This window comes from Rhineura floridana, chromosome 3 (genome assembly GCF_030035675.1).
Source record: "Rhineura floridana isolate rRhiFlo1 chromosome 3, rRhiFlo1.hap2, whole genome shotgun sequence".
Classification (NCBI taxonomy): domain Eukaryota; kingdom Metazoa; phylum Chordata; class Lepidosauria; order Squamata; family Rhineuridae; genus Rhineura; species Rhineura floridana.
Genome location: NC_084482.1, coordinates 118,377,023 through 118,399,581, shown reverse-complemented (window position 1 = coordinate 118,399,581; position 22,559 = coordinate 118,377,023). Strand labels below are relative to the sequence as shown.

The window sequence follows — 22,559 nt, the reverse complement described above, 5'->3', positions numbered from 1 at the left end:
AAAGATGACTGTGATGGAATTTTATTAATTGGGTTATAAAGCCCATTTTTCTTGCCATTTGTAATGACAGGAACCCCTACAATACGGCTTTACAACTTCATGCCATTTAAAAAAAAATCCAAAAAGTAATAATACTTCCAGAACCATTTGGACTCAGCAGGAAAGTTCATATTGACTGTGCTTTGGATTTGTTCTTTAGGCTGAAGTCTTCAAAGGAATTATCAGTGAGATAGTGACAGGCTCAAGGTCCCTCAGTGAGTTTTATAGCTGTAGTGGGAATTTGAACTTGGGCCACTCAGGTCCTAGTCCAAAACTTTTAACCACTACAACAGACTGGCTATTCATAGGAGTGAAGATACTTAAAGAAGAGGAGACTTGATTGCATGGGTCTTAGATTCCTTACTTTTTTGGGAGCTAGGTCCCAGCAGGGTCCTTATGCCTCCAGCTAATCAGCATGTAAGGGGAGTATATTAGCCACTGAGAAGAGTCTTCTAACTGGTTTCCTCATCCTTTCCTGCTGAGTGGAGCCAATCAGAATGAAAAGAGGTGACAGTGTGAAAGGACAGTCAAGTGGTGACAGTGATAGAGAAGCATAAAGCAGTATTCAGAAGCCTGGACAGATTGTTCTATAAGGTTGTATAATCTTAGGAGTGTGGTTGTGAAGGGCATGGCTGAGACTATTATGAAAGGACCCTGCACTTCTGAATTTGCCACTACACTACTGCTTGACTGCATAGTTGCTTTCAAGAAATAGTAGAAGTATGCTGACAGATAAAAATAACAGGATGCTTACACTGAAATCATGTCTAAAACTGTTATAGTGTTTTAGTTACATCTCAACCTTATTAGGGTATCAAAATGCTTTAGGATTCATTGACAATAAAAGGAAAATGCATGTGAATGAAAGAATATGACCATAATTTGACTTCTCGTATGAAAGAATAAATTGGTCTGTGTGTGTGCATGTGCGTGAGAGAGAGAGAGAGAGGAGAATCTATGCATTTTGCTATCCTCTTCCTGCATAGTGCTGAGTCCAACCAAGGTAGTGAAGGAAGAAGAATGAATTTACAGAATAATACCATCCCTTGACAATCTCTATTTTGCCCTTCCAGGATCATTGCTTGTACCATGGTACTGTGAGAGGGATGGAAGACTCAACTGTGGCACTCAGCATATGCAATGGTCTACGGTAAGGTGCATGCTAATCCTTACAGAATCTCAAATTAGATTAATTCTCTGGATTCATAAAGACATTCTCATAATTCACTGTCACAAGAAGTAACAATGGACTATTTTTTCAACCATTCATGGAGAAATGGTGATAGATATTAATGGACAATAACCATAATAATTGATGGGTAGTATCCATGACAGCTTTTGCCATCACCTTTGTGTTCCAGTTTGTGAAGTTCCAGAAGCATCTGTGTGGCTGTTCTTGCTACAAGAATGGTAGATTAGATTTATTTATGTATTTTCTTGCATCTATATCCCACCTTTCATCTGTCATGGAATCCAGTGTGTCAAACATGAGGTTTCTAGGTGGTCACCCATTCAGGCAAAGACCAAACCCAGACCTGCTTAGCTTCAGCACGGTGGTGGCCTTGTGTACCTTCAAGACCATACCATGATCTAAGCCAAAGGAACAGTTCTTATGTTCTCCCAGCCGAGACATATCAAATGGCATAAGTGAGGAATCCCCATATATGTACATCTGATAGGATGTTGTCTGCATTCTTTTTTATTTCTGATCATCATAAAAAGAAATGTTCATTAAGTACTCAGGAATATTATTTCTCTGGATATTTCTTTATATAAAAGATGTTGTTTGTATTAATGTGCTGCCAAAGCTTTCTGTGGCTGTATGGGGAGGATTGTTGTATTATTTTGTTTTTATGGTATGTTTTCTCTTGTTTTTAACAATGTTGTAAGTTGCCTGAAGACCTTGATTGCAACAGAATATTCTGACTTTTCCCTGCCATCTTTGGTGTCAACATTTTATAGCCAACTTGACAAATGTGTTTCTTCTGAAAATCTGTTCTCTACCATTTACCCCTCACAAGAACAGAATTTCATAACTTTCCTGGTTAGCTATGAGTCTGCAGTGTAGATATACACATACTTACTCCTCCTGAGAGATTTTGACCTCCCCCAATGATAAATTAAAGATACTGTTTTTATAAACAGGACGTGGTTTGCTTTTGGTCACCTTCATTCAAAGCCATTTGAAAGCTGGGCTTCCATCCAGTCAGGAAACAGTTTTGGCCAATTTTTTTTTAATTCCTCAATGACCTCAAGACACTTTAATGTAAACCAACTGTCTGGTGGTGTAAACAAAGCAAACCCTGGCCATTTATGGCTGACATAATACACACAACCCACACAAAATAGGAAGCATTACAGGTGCAACTTGGCCCACTTTCATCCCTCCCCCCCTTTTATTTTCAAGCACACAGTTACCATCCGAAAGCTCACTTTTCATTCACAATAGAGTTGCTCCCTGTGCTGGCCAGTATCCTTCCTGTTGTTCCAAGTAGTCTTAGGATTACTGGAAGTATACAGAAGCTAAACACTTGAGTATGTTTGTACTGCTGAAGGGGGGGGGCATGAGCAGGTGGAGAAGGGTGTGACTCTATCCCTAAGGCCAGATGCTTTTCCCTCTGTACAATGTACTCAAAACAAACCCATTTGAGGAAATTTTCCTGATCTTTCTGCATAAAAAATAACTCTCTGTCTGTGTGTGTGTGTGTGTGTGTGTGTGCGCATGTGCGCGTGCAATGATTGATTTCATATATGCCAGTTCTCATGAAACGATACTGTATTATTTTCCTGTGTGGAAAACAGGCCTTTCTGTAACTGGTAATTACTGTGATATGGAGTAGGGCCCCTTTGATACGTACTGAAAATACATACCTGGACTAGGGCTAGAAGGATCTGTCAATTTTAGTTCTCTGGGTTTCTCATTTTTCAAGTGTTAAATTCAGTTCTCCACATTTCTGCAACAATTTGCAATTTTGGAGGGAAAAAATCACAAAAATTATTCAGCATTTTAATGTGAATTTCTTCTGCTAAAGACATTTTTGTATGCAGTTTTGACTAATCTAGACATTTTTGCAAGCAAGTTCTAATATAAAGCATCTTTGTATGTGATTTACATGAATATATTCATATATTGCACATTTCCCCCTAATATATGCATTTTTGGAAACATTGATTGATTGGAGAATTGCATTGCAAAATTCAGATGTGCAAATTTCAATGGATGGCTGCGTTTCAGTTCTTATATTGTTTCTGAAAGGGGGGATTTGATAAATTCTGTGTTAAATGTGAACGGATTGAATTTTCCCCCCATCCCTGGCGTCAACAGAGTATTATTAATCACAGCCCAACAAAAAAAAGTTTTTTTAGTTGCCAAGGATGTTTGAATGACTTTAGGGTATTTTGGGGGTGCTAAATCCAAAAATGACATTAGTTTTGGCGAATTGGCTCTAGTTTTTGAGATAATGGATACCCCTCAAATGACGATTGTACCCCAATACAACCTGTAGCTGCTGACATATGCAGCAGTGGAAAAATGGAGAAAGGAAACGTTTAAACTTTGGTGTGCCTATGGTGTGGAGAGAGCCGCAAAACCATCACGATGATTGTTATTTTTGTGTTGTGAATGTGAAAGGCTTCAATCGCTACAAGAAACATAAGTGGGAGTATCCTGATTTGGACTCAGCAAGGCGACCTGTGCCACACAGCGAAGATGTTCCCATACCAGTGTTTACCTCACTGCCTGACCTTCCATTGTCAGATGTTGAAGAAATGCTGGACGTGGAGTGTAGCACAGGTGGTAGCCCTGGAAGTGGATACGAAGAAAGCTTTTCAACACCTGAGCAGTTCTCCCAAAAGGAACTCAATGATCTGATACGAGACCTCAGTCTGTCAAAGCAAGCATCTGAACTTTTAGCATCCAGGCTAATGGAAAAGAACTGTCTACAGCCGGAAGCTAACATAACAGCTTATCGGACAAGAGAGGAGGGACTTCTTCCATACTTCAGCCAAGATGAAGAACTTGTATACTGCAATAACATTCCTGGACTTCTTCTTCAAATGGGACTACCGGAATATTGACCAGAAGATTGGCGGCTTTTTATAGACAGCTCCACCAGAAGCTTGAAATGTGTTTTATTGCACAATGGTAACCGCTATGCATCTCTTTCAATTGCTCACTCAACAAAACTTAAAGAAGAATATGAAAATATCAAAATGGTCTTGCAGAAGCTCTGCTATCATGAGCACCCGTGGTCTATTTGTGTTGATCTAAAGATGGTGAACTTCTTGCTTGGGCAGCAAAGTGGATACACGAAGTACCCTTGTTTCATCTGCTTGTGGGATAGTAGGGCAAAGCGAGATCATTGGGAAAAAGTGACATGGCCTTCAAGGGAACATGACTGTAGGTGCAGCGAACATCATTAACAAGCCATTGGTTGACAGAGAAAAAATCATTCTCCCACCACTCCATATCAAGCTTGGACCGATGAAGCAATTTGTTAAGGCCTTGGACAAAGATGGTGATTGCTTTAAATACATTTGTAGATCGTTCCTTGGACTGACTATGGAAAAACTAAAAGCAGGAATCTTTGATGGTCCTAAAATTCGTAAACTCATCAATGATTTGAATTTCACTAAATTGATGAATGATGTTGAAGCTTCTGCCTGGTGCAGTTATGTCTCAGTTGTCAAGAACTTCTTGGGTAACCACAAAGCAGACAATTATGAAGAATTGGTGCAAAACATGCTCGCTAACTTTAAACATTTGGGTACTAATATGAGCATAAAGGTACACTATCTCCATAGCCACTTAGACAGATTTCCGGATAATCTTGGTGATTTTAGTGAGGAACAAGGGGAGAGGTTCCATCAGGATATAAAGGTGATGGAGGAAAGGTATCAAGGCAGATGGGACAGACACATGATGGCAGACTACTGCTGGAGCCTCCAACGTGATTGTCCTGATGCCCCACATAAAAGAAAATCGTACACACAGCGTTTTTCTATGCATTAATTGTGATTCTCTGAATCAGCTTACTTTGTTTTAATGTTATTGTACTGAATACAACGCCATTAGGTATTTCATGTGTTTACTTTTGTATGATTTGAGACAGTTTCCATGTCATTTGTGGGTAGGCTATGCCTGACCACCAAATTTTTTGAATTTGTTATGTTTTTCAATGGGGGCATCCATTATCTCAAAAATTAGAGCCAATCTAGCAAAACCGATGCCATATTCGGAATCAGTGACACAAAGTTACCCTAAAATCAATCAAACATCATTGGCAATAAAATTAGTGTTGACTGAATTCCCTGGGATCCCCTTTCTTTGGAATTAGGATATATATTGAATGCTTCCAGTCTGTGGGCCATTGTTTAGTTTTCCATATTTCTTGACAAATTTTTGTCAACATTCGGACAGATTCAGTCTCAGTAGCTTGAAGCAACTATTGGTATGCCATCTGTTCCTGGTGATTTGTTTCTTCCAAGTATTTTAAGAGCGGCTTTTACCTCACATGCTAAAATTTCTGGTTCTTCATCATATGGTTCCACCATGAATGAATCTGTCATCCTTGCATCTTTTTTTATAGAGTTCTTCAGTGTATTGCTTCCATCTTCCTTTTATTTCATCTTGGTCAGTCAGTGTGTTCCCCTGTTGATTATTCAACATCCCTACTCGTGGTTTAAATTTCCCTTTAATTTCTCTAATCTTTTGGAATAGGGCTCTTGTTCTTCCCTTTTTGTTGTCCTCTTCTATTTCTATACAGTAACTATTGTAATAGTTTTATTTGTCCCTACGCACTAGTCACTGCATTGTTGCATTTAGGGTTCTGATTGTGTTTCTATCTCCTTTTGCTTTTGCTTTCCTTCTCTCTTTAACCATTTTGAGTTTCTTCAGTCATCCATTGAGGTCTTTCTCTCTTTTTCAACAGAGGTATCGTCTTTTTGCATTCTTCCCTGATCATGTCTCTGACTTCATTCCATAGTTCTTCTGGTTCTCTGTCAACTAAGTTTAAAGCCTCAAATCTGTTCCTTATTTGATCTTTATATTCTTCTGGGATGTTATTTAAAATAGAAAGCATTAAAGCATTCTAATTTGTCCACCCCATCATGCACAAGGGTTTTAGACTGAAAGTAAAGCCTATTACGTTGAGGTAAGGCCAAAAGTGTTACAAAGAGAAATGGTGCAAGATGAGAGGGTTTTAACTAAGGGAGATATTCAAGATACAACAGAATTTGGCTATTGTTTTTCCAGGAAATTGAGATTGCAACTACAGGAAGACTCCACATGTTGTCTAAAATAAATTCTTAAGCCATTGTTAGATGCAGAAAAAGTGTGAAACCCAACAGAGCTATAAATATGAGATTACCCAGAAGATGTCTAAGAAGGTTGGTAAATTTTAGAAGACTATTAATTTGCTAAGCCACTGAGTCATCTCAACTGAAATCAGGGACTGTATGCCCTTTTCTGGAGTCTGATAAGACCCAGATATACTGTAACTTTGCCTGACTATAAGGTGTGATCTTAAATTTAGGTTATGAGGTTACCAGTTCATACTGATGTAAGCCAAAAGAGTAACCAATAACATAAGTGAACTTATCTTTATAAGGGGGAAAACTAGTCGAAATCTATGGATCCTACACCATTTCTACCTGCTGCTTTCTCAGTATATATGAAACAGAGTTCATTTCAGACCTTGAGATAATCTCTTTCCAATGGGCCCATCATTTACTTATGGGTCTAGGTTGTTGTTGGGGTTTTTTAAAAAAGGAAAGATCAGGGGCTGAGCAGATTCCAAGAATCAACCTCAGTTACAATAATCCTACAGGTAATAGAGAAGCTAAGAAGTGTGCTTCCTCTGTGAACGATTTTGTCCTTCCAATGTACACTCCAGATTTTTGCCCTCAGTTTTAGTCTGAATTGATAAAAATATGGTTCTTCAAAATGCTGGGAATAAAGGGCCATACCTCACATCCATGAAGTTTAGCTCAAACTCACTGGAGGAAGGGAGGCATTTGAACATGATTCATTATCGAACTATTGCCTTAATATCCCATGCAAGTAAAGCAATGCTCAAGATTCTACAACAAAGGCTATTACCATATATGGAGTGAGGATGTCCAAGCTGGATTTAGAAAGGGAAGAGGCACCAGAGATCATATCACAAACATACGTGGGATAATGGAACGGAGCAAGGAATTTCAGAAGAAAATCACCCTGTGTTTTATAGATTACAGCAAAGCCTTTGACTGTGCAGATCATGAAAAATTATGGAATGCTTTAAAAGAAATGGGGGTGCCACAGCATCTGATTGTCCTGATGCGCAACCTATACTCTGAACAAGAGGCTACTGTAAGGACAGAATATGGAGAAACCGATTGGTTCCCAATCAGAAAAGGTGTGAGACAGGGGTGTATTTTATCACTCTGTTTGTTTAATCTGTACGCAGAACATATCATACGGAAAGCGGGATTGGACCAAGATGAAGGAAGTGTGAAAATTGGAGGGAGAAATATCAATAATTTAAGGTATGCAGATACCATATTATTAGCAGAAACCAATAATGATTTGAAAAGAATGCTGATGGAGGAAAGAGGAAAGCACAAAAGCAGGACCACAGATGAACATCAAGAACACTAAAGTAATGAGAACAGAAGATTTATGTAACTTTAAAGTTGACAATGAGGACATTGAACTTGTCAAAGATTATCAATACCTTGGCCCAGTCATTAACCAAAATGAAGACAATAGTCAAGAAATCAGAAGAAGGCTAGGATTGGGGAGGGCAGCTATGAGAGAACTAGAAAAGGTCCTCAAATGCAAATATGTATCACTGAATCATAGAATCATAGAGTTGGAAGGGGCCTTGTAGGCCATCGAGTCCAACCCCCTGCTCACAGCAGGAAATTCACAGCTAGAGCATCTCCCACAGATAGCTGTCCAGCCTCTGCTTGAAGACATCCAGCGAAGGGGATCCCACCACCTCCCTAGGCAGTCAGTTCCATTGCTGAACTGCCCTTACTGTCAAGAAGTTCCTTCTAACGTCCAATCTGAATCTACGCTCCTGCAACTTAAAACCATTTGACCTAGTCCTACCCTCTGGGGCAGCAGAGAACAAATCTGTACTCTCCTCTATGTGACAGCCCTTCAGGTACTTAAAGAGTGCAATCATGTCACCCCTCAGCCTTCTCTTCACCAGACTGAACATGACAAGTTCCTTCAACCTTTCCTCATAAGACTTGTTCTCCATACCGGCTATCATCCTTGTCGCCGTCTTCTGAACCAGCTCTAACTTGTCTATATCTTTCTTAAAATGAGGCACCCAGAACTGAACGCAGTATTCCAGATGAGGCCTGACTAATGCAGAATATAGTGGGACTATTACTTCCCTCGACCTGGAAACTATAGCTCTGTTTATGCAGCCCAAAACCGCGTTTGCCTTTTTTGCCGCAGCATCACACTACTGGGTCATGTTCAACTTGCGATCCACTACAATTCCAAGGTCCTTCTCACACGCACTACTGCTAAGCCGGGTATTTCCCATCCTGTACCCATGCATTTTGTTTTTGTGGCCTAAATGCAGAATCTTGCATTTGTCTTTATTGAATTTCATTTTATTAATTTCAGCCCAATTTTCTAGTCTATCCAGGTCCCTTTGGATTTTATTCCTGTCTTCCATTGTGTTAGCTATCCCTCCCAGTTTCTTATCATCCGCAAACTTCATAAGGCTTCCCTCCACCCCGTCATCTAAGTCATTGATAAAAATATTGAAGAGAGACTTCCGGGAAGGGTGACTTAGCCTGTGCCTGCTTTTGAGACGGGCTCCTGCCTCAAAAGAAGCTTATTCAGATATATCAGTCAGTTTTTTCTTTTTTTTTTGACTGATTAAACTTCTCCCGGGTAGGGAGAAACGAAGAGATTAACCTCAAAGCCTATTTTTGTTGGGACGACCAGATCTCATTAATTTATGGGACGAGGTCCAGCCGACGAAGGTGGGACGGATTTTCAACAGCAAGCTCTATCTGTTAAAGCGAACGTTCATCTTATCTTCTAAGAGAGAACGCACTAACAGGCAAGCACCCTTCTTTCTATATTTTTCTTTTACTTGACTTAAATTGTTGCTGTTTAAAAGAGATTTGCCAGATTGATCGGTTTTTGACATCTCACTGGGGAGCCGTAACTTCTCTCTGCTACGCACTAATTAATAGCTTATCTCTGTTTTTGTTGCAAAAAGCTGTCCTGGATTTGCATTCTAAAGATACACACAGAAGAGGGATTTCTATTCCAGATTTTTATTTTGAAAAATATTATACTGTTTTGAGACTACTCTCTTTTTGGTCTATTTTATTTTGACGAATCTGTTTCTTGACGATTGCCATTAATTGCTTCGATCCTGGGAACTGCATTTTGTTTACTTAACTATTGGAGAGATAAGGCTGTCTGCTCTGTTTATACTGTGATGTCACCAAGTTTGGAGTATTAACCCAATTGTTGCTGAAATAAGAAGTGGTTTTCCTATATTTTTCTTTTAAAATGGCAATTAAGAAAGTGGCTGAGAATCTGGAAATAACTATGTTTCAGAGAATAATGAACGAGATTGAGATAACGAAAATTGAATTGAGTAAAATGAAGCAGGAGATTAAAGATATAAGGGTCCCTGTGAGAGAGGTGACCCTGGAAGGGGTCCCTGTGAGAGAGGAGACCCCGGAGATTGGAATAGGGGTCCCTGTGAGAGAGGAGACCCTGGAGACTGGAATAGGGGTCCCTGTGAGAGAGGAGATCCCGGAGATTGGAACAAACGTGGAACAGGAACAAGATTTGGAGTCTATGGACTTTAGAAATAAAATCTATTGTTTGGAACTCAATGTTATCTCTGAAGAAATTAATGAAGATTCTAGAGATAAAGTTATCAATGGCATGGATTATCTTCTGGACTGGAATGATGTGATGGAGCCCAATATAGAGAAAATCTATGGAATTAACTGCAGCCATGTGACAATGGAAAAACTTTTAAGAGATGACCCAGTGTATTTTGAAAAAAAGAACAGAGATATGATTTTACAGCAGTATTTCAGCAACTTATTCAGAATGGATGGCAAGAAAATATTTGGGATAGAGGTAATTCCCATCAGACTCTTATTATATGACTATGGCTTTGACAGCAAGATTATTATGGAATACTGATAATGGAAGATTGGATATTGAAATTACTGGACTTAACAAGACTACTGAAGATGGAAGATGGAAAATGGAACTAATAGAGATAATAGAACAATGGCTACTGAAATTACTGAACCTAACAGATTCTGATGTGATGGATTAATTGAAATGTTTATTTTGACTATGGTTATGACAATAAGATTATCATAATTAGTAATGAGATGGATTAATCGATATGCTTATCTGGAAAAAAAAAATTGATAGATATATTTCTTAAAGAATTGAAACCTCTCTTTGACTTTTTGTGGAAAGAATAAAGTAATGTTTATGAGATTTGATGATTAAGTAAGATAACTACTGGAGGAAAGTGATTTTATAATATGACTTAAGAGACAGGATTGCTATATATTATAGACTTATAACTGATTTGATCTTTGACAAATGGGAAGTCAATATTTTACTCTTTATTTTTTTTTTTTTTTTTTCTTCTTTTCTTTTTTTCTTTTTGTTTAACTATTTTTGATTTTGTTTTTTGTCTTTGAATGTTTTATGATTTTGTCTTGTATGTTTTATGAAAATCTGAATAAAAATTATTGAAAAAAAAAAAAAGATAAAAATATTGAAGAGTATCGACCCCAGGACAGAACCCTGTGGCACTCCACTCAAAACCTCCTTCCAGTCCGAAGCAGAGCCACTAACGACCACTCTTTGAGTACGGTTTTCCAACCAGTTGTGAATCCACCTGACAGTATTTCCATGTAGTCCGCATTTGACGAATTTGCTAATCAAAAGGTCGTGGGGGACTTTGTCAAACGCTTTGCTGAAATCTAGATAGATGACATCTACAGCATTTCCACCATCTACTAAGCTAGTGACCTGATCAAAAAAAGAGATGAGATTAGTTTGACAGGATTTTTTCTTGACAAACCATGCTGGCTCCTACTAATCACAGCATTGTCATCTAGATAGTTGCCAATGGACTCTTTTATTATCTGTTCTAATATCTTTCCCGGTATTGAAGTCAGACTGACTGGCCTGTAATTCCCCGGATCTTCTCTTTTACCCTTTTTAAAGAGAGGGACGACGTTTGCCCGTCTCCAATCCTCCGGCACCTCTCCCGTTCTCCAGGATTTCTCAAAGATGATGGCAAGAGGTTCCGAGAGTACATCAGCAAGTTCCTTCAATACTCGGGGCTGCAGTTCATCAGGCCCTGGAGATTTGAACTCATTTAGGTTAACTAGGTATTCCCTGATTATCTCCTTATCAATCTTGAACTGCAATCCCGACCCCTTACTGAGATGGCTACTGATGGAAGGTTGCACACTGTTCCCTTTTTGGGAGAAAACGGAGGCAAAATAGGCATTGAGCAGTTCTGCCTTTTCCTTGTTATCTGTCAACATTTTGCCATCCTCGTTGAGCAGCAGTCCCACTGTTTGCTTGGTCTTTCTCTTGCTTCAAACATATCTGAAAAACCCCTTTTTGTTGTTCCTCGCTTCCCTCGCCAGCCTCAGCTCATTCTGGGTTTTAGCTTTCCTTACGCTATTCCTGCAAGCCCCAGCTGCTCGTCGGTACTCTTCCTTGGTGATGCGTCCTTCCTTCCATTCTTTATACATGCTCTTTTTTATTTTTACTTCCTCCACCAGTCTTCTGTGTAGCCACATTGGCTTTTTCCGATGTCTTCCATTTTTCTTCCTCTTTGGAATTGTTTGCGATTGCGCTTTTTGTAATACGTTCTTCATGAACTCCCACGCCTCTTGGGCTCCTTTTTTCTTTAGGCTATCTAGCCACGGGATCCTACCCATTATTTCCCTGAACTTGCTAAAATCGGCTTTCCTGAAATCCAAGGTCCATGTTTGACTATATTCTTCTTTGGCTTTCCCCAGAATCACAAATTCCAGCATTACGTGGTCACTTTCCCCCAAGGTACTGACCGCTTTAATTCCCGTGACCAATTCATCCCTGTTAGTTAAGATCAGGTCCAGGATTGCCGATCCCCTTGTTCCTTCTTCTACTTTTTGAAAGAGGAAATTATCAGGAAGGCCCATCAGGAATTTGTTGGAGGCTTTGTGCTTCGCAGAGTTTGTCTCCCAGCAGATATCCGGGTAGTTGAAGTCCCCCATCACTACTACTTCTTGCCTCCTTGAGATTTTAGAGATTTGTTTGAGAAAGGCCTCATCTATCACCTCTTCTTGGCCAGGGGGTCTGTAGTAGACACCTACTACCATGTCGGTTTTATTTGTTTCTCCATTTATTTTTACCCAAATGGTCTCTACCGGACCACTTTGTTCACTCTCTTGGATTTCCATAGAGGTGTATTTGATTTCCATAGAGGTGAATACCAAAGTCAGGATCATTCAGACCATGGTATTCCCGATTTCTATGTATGAATGTGAAAGTTGGACAGTAAAAAAAGCGGATAAGAGAAAAATCAACTCATTTGAAATGTGGTGTTGGAGGAGAGCTGTGCGCATACCATGGACTGCCAAAAAGACAAATAATTGGGTGTTAGAGCAAATTAAACCAGAACTATAATTAGAAGCTAAAATGATGAAACTGCAGTTATCATCGTTTGGACACATCATGAGAAGGCATGATTCCCTAGAAAAGACCATAATGCTGGGAAAAACAGAAGGAAGGAGAAAAAGAGGAAGTCCAAACAAGAGATGGATTGATTCCATAAAGGAAGCCACAGACCTGAACTTACAAGATCTTAACAGAGTAGTTCATGACAGATGCTCTTGGAGGTCGCTAACTCATAGGGTCACCATGAGTCGTGGTCGACTTGAAGGCACATAACAAAACGCTTTCTAAATCCTCTTGGAATGCTCAAATATCTCAAGTCTTAGTTTTGATGAGAAAACGGGAAAGCACTTTTTATAGCCACAAAGCATCTACTGGGGACCCTCTGGGAGCAGTCTGGTGAGCAATCCAACAAAGAGGTCTATGTAATAGAACTCTCATGGAACCCTTATTTGTTATTTAAAATGCAAAGAAGTGTCTGAGTAAAGAGACAGTTTGCATTTTCAAGGGGCAGCCTTTTCAAACAGTCATGAAAGTCTTCATAATAATTGTCAGTCTGCTTGAAGTTGTGCCACATTAGTAGCTTGTAGTCTTACTCCAATGAAAGACCACTGAACTAAAATAGCACACTTATTATCTAGAAAATTTTGACAGCTTGCCAAACTCAACCTTTCGTAAAGTATTCCAAGTATTACCATGATCCTTCTGTGTATTATTCATGTTCCTTTACAGTTCTTTTTGATTACTCTCTGTAACATAAGATACTTCATTTCTCATCCCGCATAATATTCTAGGAAAAAATGGTCTAAATGGTTAAGAGAACTAATGTTAGATACAGTATGTGTCACAACTAGTCATCTCTTTCCCTTTTTACTTCTAAATTTAATATTTTAATATCAAATTCTTACTGTTGAGATTATTCTTTGAGGGTCCTCAGCTATCTGAAAACTTTGCATTGTGTATATTAAACAGCCATAAGAGTGGCTATATATTATAGGCAACATGTATTTTTCGCATTCTGCCATGTTAAATTTAAAATACCCCATGCCATTCTGATGCTTCCCATAAGCTCATTTCAAAACAAAATCTTACAAAACATATAGTCCTGAACTCAAAAACGCTTGCTTAACAACCCTCTGAGTTTTCATGGTGACACACAAAATGTGCAGAGAGAATCTAGAGTTCAAAGTGTAAAAGAACAGAAAGAAAATCCAGACCCCTGTTGGACTTTTTTTCTGTCAGTGGTCTCATAATTTGTTGAAATGAATAAAAAATCAGCCATGTTCACAGAGTACCTGTAATCCTATTACTGACCTTGCCCCATACTCTGACATTCATCTTCTGCAGTTTAAAAGTTAAAAAAATGCATGCCTGATTTTTAATTAAGAAATGTCACAATGGAGTCTATAATAGCACAGGCATGCTCAGTAAGAACAAACTGCCAATGTTCTAAGAACCAAACTAACAGCTGTTTGGCTTGGCTAATCAGAGGGCCACACCCACGCCAGACATTTATTCCACTTTAAACAGTCATGGCTTCCCCCAAAGAATCCTGGGAAGTGTAGATTGTGAAGGGTGCTGAGAGGAGACTCCTATTCGCCTGACAGAGCTCCAGTGGCCAGAGTGGTTTAACAGTCAGCCCATCTTCTGGTGATTGTAGCTCTGTGAGGGGAATGGGTATTTTAATGTTGCCCTTTAATAATATTCCCAGGGTGGCTTACAAAACCATATTGGAATCGAACAGTTTGCCATTACTGCTGATCCAGCTAAGCTGCTCCTTAACAGAAACTTTAGGGATAGAATCCTCAATACAATCAGGAGCAGAAAAGGAAAAATTACCTGTTTCAGATTTAGATCTATGCAGGTTTTATGTGTCAACTTAGTATAGAAATTATACATTCTTGCTCCCCTTCTCCTGCATCTGTATTTGGCTGTTATGATTTAGAAATTCCTCTTTCTTTAAAGGAGCAATGACATGATGGGCATAGCTGACTTGTGGCCAGGGGCGTCACTACCAGGGTGCGGAGGGTGCGGAGGGTGCGGCCCGCACCTGGGTGTCACCATGAGGGGGGTGACACCCAGAGCCGCCCCGCCCTGCACCGTTGCCCGGCAAGGCTGCTCCAACTCCTCGGAGGTGGGTGGGCGGGCGAGACCGGGAGCAGCGTCGGCGGGGCGAGGGAGGTGCGCCGGTGTTCCCAGGCCTTCTCCAGCTGGGTGCCCCTCCGGCACGCGCCCTCCCAGGGGCATGGCCTTGAGTGTGCACGCGCGCGCAAGCCCAGCCACCTCGTCCATGCCCCTGGGAGGGTGCGCACCGGAAGTCCGCACCCTCCCGCACTCCTGCTAGTGATGCCGCTGCTTGTGGCGATGGTGCTAGTTGCAGAGCCTGACCCTTTCACAGGCATTCTCTCCTACCCATGTCTAGGCATTCCCCGCCTCTGAAAGGAGCTTGGCATTAACTGGTATTACTGACCATTGCTACTAGCAGTAGCCCTGATAGCCCAGTCAAATCTTTCCTGGAGGAAGGGCACCCTCCACTGACAGCCAGCTTAACATTTTTAACAGAAGCTTTTAAAAAGCTGAAATAATTATACCCCCCTCCAAAAAAACCCACAAAGTATTTCCCCATCTGGCAAAAATGAAAAGTTTTACATTTTAAAATAATGCTTTTCTTAAAATCCCAAATGCAGTATATTCAGTTTACAACTCCATATGTTCTCTTATCCTTCCATGATCTCAGGCCTTAGCAAAATGTGTTCAGTATTTTAGAAAAAAATTGCTAAAATGTTCATCTGAGTCATAGCATTAGTCACTATTTCTTTGCAAGGAGAAAAGCCTTGTGTGTTTCATACCTAGATACATATGTAGGGATTTCCTGGAAACCATGGCTTCCTGGGAACTGTACCTAAGTAATACTGGGCCCACCCATGTAGCCGGTCATGCTCTCGACCTAGTATTTGTCCTGGGAGAGGAGAGAAGTAGTCTGAAGTTGGGAGTGATTCATGCCACTCCTGTGTCATGGTCAGACCACTACCTGGTAAATATGGACTTCTCGTTGCCATGCCCCCTCCGCAGGGGTGAAGGACCTATTAAAATGGTCCGCCCCAGACGCCTGATGGATCCGGATGGATTCCTGACTGCGCTTGGGGAATTGGAACCTGCTGAAGGTCGCCCGGTCGAAACCCTGGTGAAGGAGTGGAATGTGGGGATCACCAGGGCATTAGACCAGGTGGCTCCGAAACGTCCTCTCCCCCTGAATAGAACTCAGCTAGCTCCATGGTATACACCGCGGTTGCGTAGCTTGAGACAGGAGGTGAGACGACTAGAGCGCCGGTGGCGGAAATCCCGCTCCGAAGATGTCCGGACACAGGTTAGAGCAGCAGTAGCTGCCTACCAAGTGGCAATAAAGGTAGGAAAGAAGGCTTTCTTTGCTGCCTCTATTGCGTCTGCGGAGTGTTGTCCCAGGAGGCTGTTCCAGGTGGTCCGAAGCCTGGTCGGTCCAGTTGCTCAGGAACCCTTGGAACAGTCAAAGGCCTCCTGTGACCTATTAGCAAAACACTTCGCTGATAAAATCGAACACTTACGGAGCTCGATCCCACGCGCCGTGGACACAGTCGATGAACCAGAGTTGGCCAGTTGCAAGCCGGTAAATTGGGATCGGTTTCGGCTTCTCCCTTCTGAGGAAGTGGACAAGGTGCTTTCATCTGTGAAGCCAACCACTTGTCTTACTGATCCTTGCCCTTCGTGGCTCCTTGTGAGCTGCAGAGAGAAATTGGGCGAGGGGATCAAAGCGGTGGTAAACGCATCCTTGAAAAAGGGTGTGATGCCATCAGCCTTCAAGGAGGCAATTGTAAAGCCCATCTTAAAGAAGCCCTCCTTGGATCCCCAAGTGTTCGATAACTTCCGCCCAATTTCGAATCTACCATTTCTGGGCAAGGTCATTGAGCGAGTGGTGGCCAACCAGTTGTCAGCACACTTGGATGAAACGGATTATTTGGATCCATACCAATCGGGTTTCAGGACTGGTCACGGAACTGAAACAGCCTTGGTTGCTCTGGTTGATGATTTGAGGAGGGCATTAGATAGGGGAGAATCCACCTTTCTTGTCCTCCTTGATCTCTCAGCGGCTTTTGATACTGTCGACCACAGTATCCTTCTGCTTCGCCTGGAGGGATTGGGAATTGGAGGCACTGTATTACAGTGGTTCCATTCCTTTCTCTCCGACAGGTACCAACAGGTAGCGTTGGGGGAGGAGGTATCAGACCCTTGGCCTCTCAATTGTGGTGTGCCACAGGGCTCTATCCTCTCTCCCATGCTATTTAACATCTATATGAAGCCGCTGGGAGCAATCATCAGGAGATTTGGGCTGCAGTGTCATCAATATGCGGATGACACTCAGCTCTATCTCTCGTTTAAATCTTCACCAGAGTTGGCTGTGGAGACCTTGTCCAACTGCCTGGAATCCGTGAGTGGATGGATGGGAAGGAACAGGCTGAAGTTGAACCCCGATAAAACCGAGGTACTACTTGTGGGGGACAAGAGAAGGTTGGGTGACATTGACCTGAAGTTCAATGGGGTGAGTTTACCCCTAAAGGACCAGGTCTGCAGCCTTGGGGTTGTGCTTGATTCCAGGCTGTCCATGGAGGCTCAGATTTCGGCAGTGAGCCGGGCAGCCTGGTACCAACTACACCTCATACGAAGGCTGCAACCCTACCTTCCTGTTCATCAGCTCCCACTGGTGGTACACGCCCTGATCACCTCTCGTTTGGACTACTGTAATGTGCTCTACGTGGGGTTACCCTTGAAAACAGTCCGGAAATTACAACTGATACAAAATGCGGCGGCTCGACTACTTACGGATAGTCACCGCCGAGATCACATCACACCAGTGTTGTTCGACCTACACTGGCTTCCAGTTGTTTTCCGAGCCCAATTCAAGGTGTTGGTATTGACCTTTAAATCCCTATACAGTTTCGGCCCAGTTTATCTCACGGAGCGCCTTCAACGCCACCAATTATGCCGCCCGACAAGATCGGCCACACAGGGCCTTCTCTCAATCCCGCCAACAAAAACAGCCAGATTGGCGGGTACAAGAGAGAGGGCATACTCAGTGGCGGCCCCCACTCTTTGGAACTCCCTCCCACAAGATCTCCGGCATGCCTCTTCCCTAAATGTATTTCGGAAAGCCTTAAAGACCTGGCTTTTTCAGCAGGCCTTCGGGGTATCCGGGGAGGGTTAATTGATATAATTGTAATGCCTCCTACCCAGTTTTAATATTGTTGTTGCAGATCTATTGTTTTTATTGTATTACTGTATTTTATTAATTGTATTTTAATAATTTTGTAAGTCGCCTAGAGTGGCCATTGGCCAGATAGGCGACGAAGAAATTAAATTTATTATTATTATTATTATTATATGTAGGAAAGAGGTAGTGAAATCAACACAACACGCAAAATATACACAGAGTAGTATTCAATGCTAGTCCTACTCAGAGGAGACCCATTAAAATTAATGGACACAACTCATTTAGGTTAATTAATTTCAGTGGGTCTACTCTAAGTAGAATTTAGTTGAATACAACCCATAGCAAGGTGATTATTGGTTAGTATTCAAAAAACTAATTTTAATTCTGGAATAATCAAGAAAAAATACTTGCCTTCCACAACTTCTACTTTATTGATGTTGTTTTCCAGCGGCCTTATAGTACTGAGCAACAACCTCAGTTATATCTTGGAACCACTGCGTCATAGTCAGGAACATCACTTGATCTACAGGTCTGAACATCTCAAGGTTGCCTGGGGTACCTGTGGAAACCAGCATTCAGGGTCAAAAACCATGGATTGGCTTACAGAATTGACAGGCCAAGCTGGATCTGGTTATCACAGGGTAAGTACTTCTAAATTACTCTGTTATATCCTGTAAGACATCTAGTTTGGGAGTTTTAAGAAAGAAGAGTATTTATAGGATGCTTAAGTGTTTAAAGAGATAATCTTTACAACAGGAAAAAATAGGCTGGTTCATTATTAACAGATTTCAGATGAAGCTCTGAGGCTAAGAATAGTGACTTGCCTTAGGACACCCAGAAAATTCCATGTCTGAGTTGAAAATTGAACCGTGGGTGTCTACTTCAACCACATACGGTTTTATCCAACTAAATCATTGTGTGTGTGGAATGACTTCCACGACTCCAACAGAACTTCCCCACCCCCTTCTCCCTTTATGTGCCACCTGCCCTGCCCCCAAATCTGCTCTGGAGGGTTGGGGCTTTCTTGAAGTCATGGCAACTAGAAACACTTTCTAATAATGCTGCACTGAGGTAAGCCAACGTTTGGCTTAGCATGTGGTCTGAACTGGGACTCAAGGTTAATCTCTCTCCTCACTAACGATGAGCTCTAGCCAAGAACAAGCCTTGGCTACTACAGCTCATAATGATCTATGAGTCTCCGTTTGAGCAGCCCAGCAGTGAAAAGGGCCAGGGAGGAGCAAAGTGGTTTCATTAAGCCATAGTATGGCATACTGTGCCATGAGAACATGTCTTTTTTTGTACCTGACAATAAATAAATGTGTGCCTTGCATTTTAAAGAGCTTTATGAAACAGCTGGAGATGTATATGTTTCTTTTTCTGCCATAGGTGAAGAGGGATGATCAGCAGTCTATGAAATATGTAGAGCTTCTACTAGTGGCTGATTATGCAGAGGTAAGAGAGGCATGTATTTATACCAGATCCAGAATCAAACCCAGGATAGACAGTTCAGTGCCAAACGGCTAATTACATGGAAGGTCATGGAAGACCTCCCAGTGATTTGATTTTCGCTGAAAGTAGCTGTAGGGTAATCTTATACCTATATTTATAACTTCGGTTGGTGGCCCAACTATGTCCCTATCTGGACAGGGATAACCTGGCTTCAGTTGTCCATGCTCTGGTAACCTCCAAATTAGATTACTGCAATGCACTCTACGTGGGGCTGCCTTTGAAGACGCTTTGGAAACTGCAGCTTGTGCAAAATGCAGCGGACAGATTGGTAACAGGGACCAGATCGTCCGAACATATAAAACCGATTCTGGCCTGCTTGCATTGGCTGCCTGTATGTTTCCGAGCTCAATTCAAGGTGCTGGTTTTGACCTATAAAGCCTTACACGGCTTGGGACCACAATACCTGATGGAACGCCTCTCCCGATACGAACCCACCCGTACACTACGTTCAAGATCAAAGGCCCTCCTCCGGGTGCCTACTCCAAGGGAAGCTCGGAGGGTGGCAACAATGGAGAGGCCCTTCTCAGTGGTGGCCCCCAAATTATGGAACAATGCTTGTGACGAGGTGCGCCTGGCGCCAACTCTGTTGTCTTTTTGGCACCAGGTCAAGACTTTCCTCTTCTCCTAGGCATTTTAGCATGTGTTTTAAATTGTTTTTATATTGTTTTAAATTTTAAAATTGTGTTTTAAATTGTTTTTAAAATATGTGTTTTAAATTGTATATTTGTTTTAATGTTTTTGATTGCTGTAAACTGCCCAGAGAGCTTCAGCTGTGGGGCAGTATACAAGTGCAATAAATAAATAAATAAATTTTCTCCCAGCAGGGCTAATAGTAACTTTGGGGGCCAATTTTAAAGTAAAAATAAAAAATGACAAGATCTAATCAAGATCTATTGCATAATGTGTTATTTGGCCCTGGTGAGCTACCAAAAATAGCAATACTATGTGGTTGCGTGCATTTTTCAAACCCAGCCAACCTAAAGATGCTCCTCAGCCCAGATCTCCAGTCATACTTATCTTTTCCTGTTCTCTTAGCTGCGGGCCCTCCTACTGAGATGTTTAATAAAGGATCAAGCTGTATTGGGACCACTCATTTATTTCATGTTGTGCATGTTACCAACTGACAGAGATGTGAAAACATCCTGTCTGGAATCTGTTTCTAATCAGTGACCTGGAGCTAGTTGGGTCTATGTCTCATTAACTATTCCCAGGAGCATTAGGTCATTCATGCATTTTTTATTTTAATGGCTTTTTCCCTGGCACACTCTTCTCCTAAGATGTGACTGCTGCTCATATAATTTATGTGGGGTAACTTGATCCACTATGCATAACTGGATCTCTGCATAACTTCTGTTTTCTCATTTGTAATTTTGCAATTGATGTAAAGTACATATTCCCACCACCATGACATAGGTGTGTATGTATATGCACGCACACACGCATGCACACACACACACACACCAGGCTTCAGTTATGCTAGAGTTTGTGTCTCTGAATCCCTGATGCATAATGTTTTTAATATCGTACATAACCCTTGTGGTAATTTAATTATCACAGAATGAATAACCCAACTAATGTTATTCATATTTTACAGCAAAAACTCTGCAGTCCCATCTTGGCCACTGGTTACAAATTATTCTGAATGAAACAAGAGCAGATACAACATTGCATTTTTCTCACTCTGAGACACCAGTGGGGAATCTCTGGTGCATGGGTCTAATTAGACCTGGCAAGCTTCCCTATGTGTACAAAGCCCTATACAACCTGGGACCAGGATACCTGAAAGACTGTCTTACCCCTTATATACCCAGTCGATCACTGCGCTCTGCAGGTGAGGGCCTCCTGCAGATACCATCTTAGCAGGAGGTCTGTTCTGCCCAACATAGGAAGAGGACCTTTGTGACACCTACCATTTGGAATTCCCTCCCCTTACATATTAGAGAGGTGACATATCTGTTTTCTTTTCAGCACCTTCTGAAGACCTTTCTCTTTCAACAAGCCTTTTAAATAGAGACCTTATCCCAGTCTATGTCTGTGTTGGAATTGCTTTTTAAGATTTTTTAAAGCTTTTTTTTTAAAAAAGATGTTTTTAAAGATGTTTTGTTTTAATACATTTTAATGTCTGTTTTTAAGATGTTTTATAGTGTTTTCTGTGTTTTTGTTTGCCACCTTGGGCTCCTGCTGGGAGGAGGGGTGGGATATTAATCCATCCATCCATCCATCCATCCATCTATGATGATAAAGATAATGATAATGATAATAATGTGACCCATGAGGCTGTTTTGGCCAAACCATGTCCACCTGCCCTACATATATAATGTCAGGTGTGGGGTAGGTAAAGACATGGCTCCCCGCCAAAAGCAGGGTTTATAGGCACCACCAGTCAGCTGATCACTAGCATCTGCAGAACTCTCTGCCTTTGCTGGCATGATTTGATTTCAAATTGTGCAGACAAAGGAGTTCACTTCTCTTGCTGTCATTGTAATGTCAGGTGATTGACAGGTGGGCACTGAGAAGCTGAACAGATGGTGTGACAAAAATAACAGATTCTGGGCATTCAAGTTGTTTGTGTATTGTCCTTGTAGAAATTCATATGGGGATCTCAGAAACAGAAATGGGCAACCTTATTTCCCCCATCTCACCCTAGAAGAGGAAAAGTACCTCACTTTGTTTTCAAAAAGGCCCACTAATAGTAGTTCCTTGGATCAAGCTATATATGCTCAGTTAACAGACACTTAAAGTATAGAGACCCACATTTTTGCAGTGTTTCTGTTGCTGAGGCCTCAGAGCAGAAGCTACATCTACACTTGTTATAATCATGAGTTCTGGAGGTTGCTGTGCAAACATCTGGACAGGATAAGTTGCCCAAGCTAAGGTGGGGTGATGCAACCAGCTGAGCCCGAGGGAGAGGGATTAAAACATTGATGACTATCTCATGCTGTATAGCAAGAGAATCCAAATAATCGTGCCAAAAACTTCCAGATGACATGTTCAGGATAAAGTTACAACTGTGTTCTGTCTTGTAGGATAGAGAGATTGTCCTATTTTTATAATTGTGTGCAGCCTGATGCAGAGGGATAATCAGCACTG

General features: G+C 41.4%; 1 protein-coding gene across 5 annotated transcripts in view; it reads left to right on the top strand.

The window, feature by feature from the left end:
* The window catches only part of ADAM19 (ADAM metallopeptidase domain 19), a 105,537-nt gene that overhangs the window by 52,159 nt on the left and 30,819 nt on the right, over positions 1-22,559 (top strand). For all 5 annotated transcript variants that reach the window (XM_061617488.1, XM_061617486.1, XM_061617485.1 and 2 more), the window contains exons 5-7: positions 1,113-1,189; positions 18,409-18,601; positions 19,347-19,412. In XM_061617488.1, the coding sequence (XP_061473472.1) occupies positions 1,113-1,189; positions 18,409-18,601; positions 19,347-19,412 (336 nt within the window). The remainder of the gene's footprint in view (positions 1-1,112; positions 1,190-18,408; positions 18,602-19,346; positions 19,413-22,559) is intronic.